The sequence below is a fragment of the Galeopterus variegatus genome, unplaced genomic scaffold (genome assembly GCF_000696425.1).
Source record: "Galeopterus variegatus unplaced genomic scaffold, G_variegatus-3.0.2 Scaffold22097, whole genome shotgun sequence".
Classification (NCBI taxonomy): Eukaryota; Metazoa; Chordata; class Mammalia; order Dermoptera; family Cynocephalidae; genus Galeopterus; species Galeopterus variegatus.
Genome location: NW_007748208.1, coordinates 1,345 through 1,961, shown reverse-complemented (window position 1 = coordinate 1,961; position 617 = coordinate 1,345). Strand labels below are relative to the sequence as shown.

At 30.3% G+C, this 617-nt stretch overlaps 1 protein-coding gene across 1 annotated transcript in view; it reads right to left on the bottom strand.

Moving 5' to 3' along the window:
- LOC103583350 (leucine-rich repeat and coiled-coil domain-containing protein 1-like) overlaps positions 1-311 on the bottom strand; it is a gene marked incomplete at its 3' end in the record, with an annotated part of 3,102 nt that extends 2,791 nt beyond the window's left edge. The window contains exon 1 of the mRNA XM_008564687.1: positions 121-311. Within this exon, the coding sequence (XP_008562909.1) occupies positions 121-273 (153 nt within the window). The remainder of the gene's footprint in view (positions 1-120) is intronic.
- Between the last annotated feature and the right edge of the window lie 306 nt (positions 312-617).

Sequence of the window (617 nt, the reverse complement as noted above, 5' to 3'; positions counted from 1 at the left end):
AATTTAATTTTTGCAAATAGCTTAATGTCTTTTAGGTTTACTATATGGTATAATTTGTTTCAGGATAGAAGCTATGAATGTTTTAATCCATGTCGCTGATACATTAAAGTGGAGAAATACCTGTGCCACCTGCTGTTGCCCTTTTTGCCTTTCCATTTTTTCTAAAGCTTTTTCCAGGGTTCTTAAGTGTGTAAGATGATCGTCTTGTTGCTCTCTTGCTTTAATTAATTCGAAAGTTAGTTTTTTAATTTCACTTTGAAGTTTATGAACCATAACTTTAAGTTGTGCTTTGGAATTTCTCTCTTTAAAAATAATTTCCTTTAGCCTAAAGCAGAAATTATATGTGGCATTAAGTATATTTCACACATAAAAATGATAAAAATTGTAGTCAGTGTTAAAGTTTATAGCAGAGAGGAAGATTTAAACTTTGTTTCAAACTTTAATTATAGCAAAAATGGCTGAAAAACAACACAATATGCCTTTTCCCCATCCCTGAAACTAACATTGCACCCAAAGGGAAAACATTCTACATAAATTGACAAAATTTTCTTATGTGAACTTTACTATTCAACAACAAAACTTTACTGAACACCTAATTTGTTTCAGGCATTGTACTA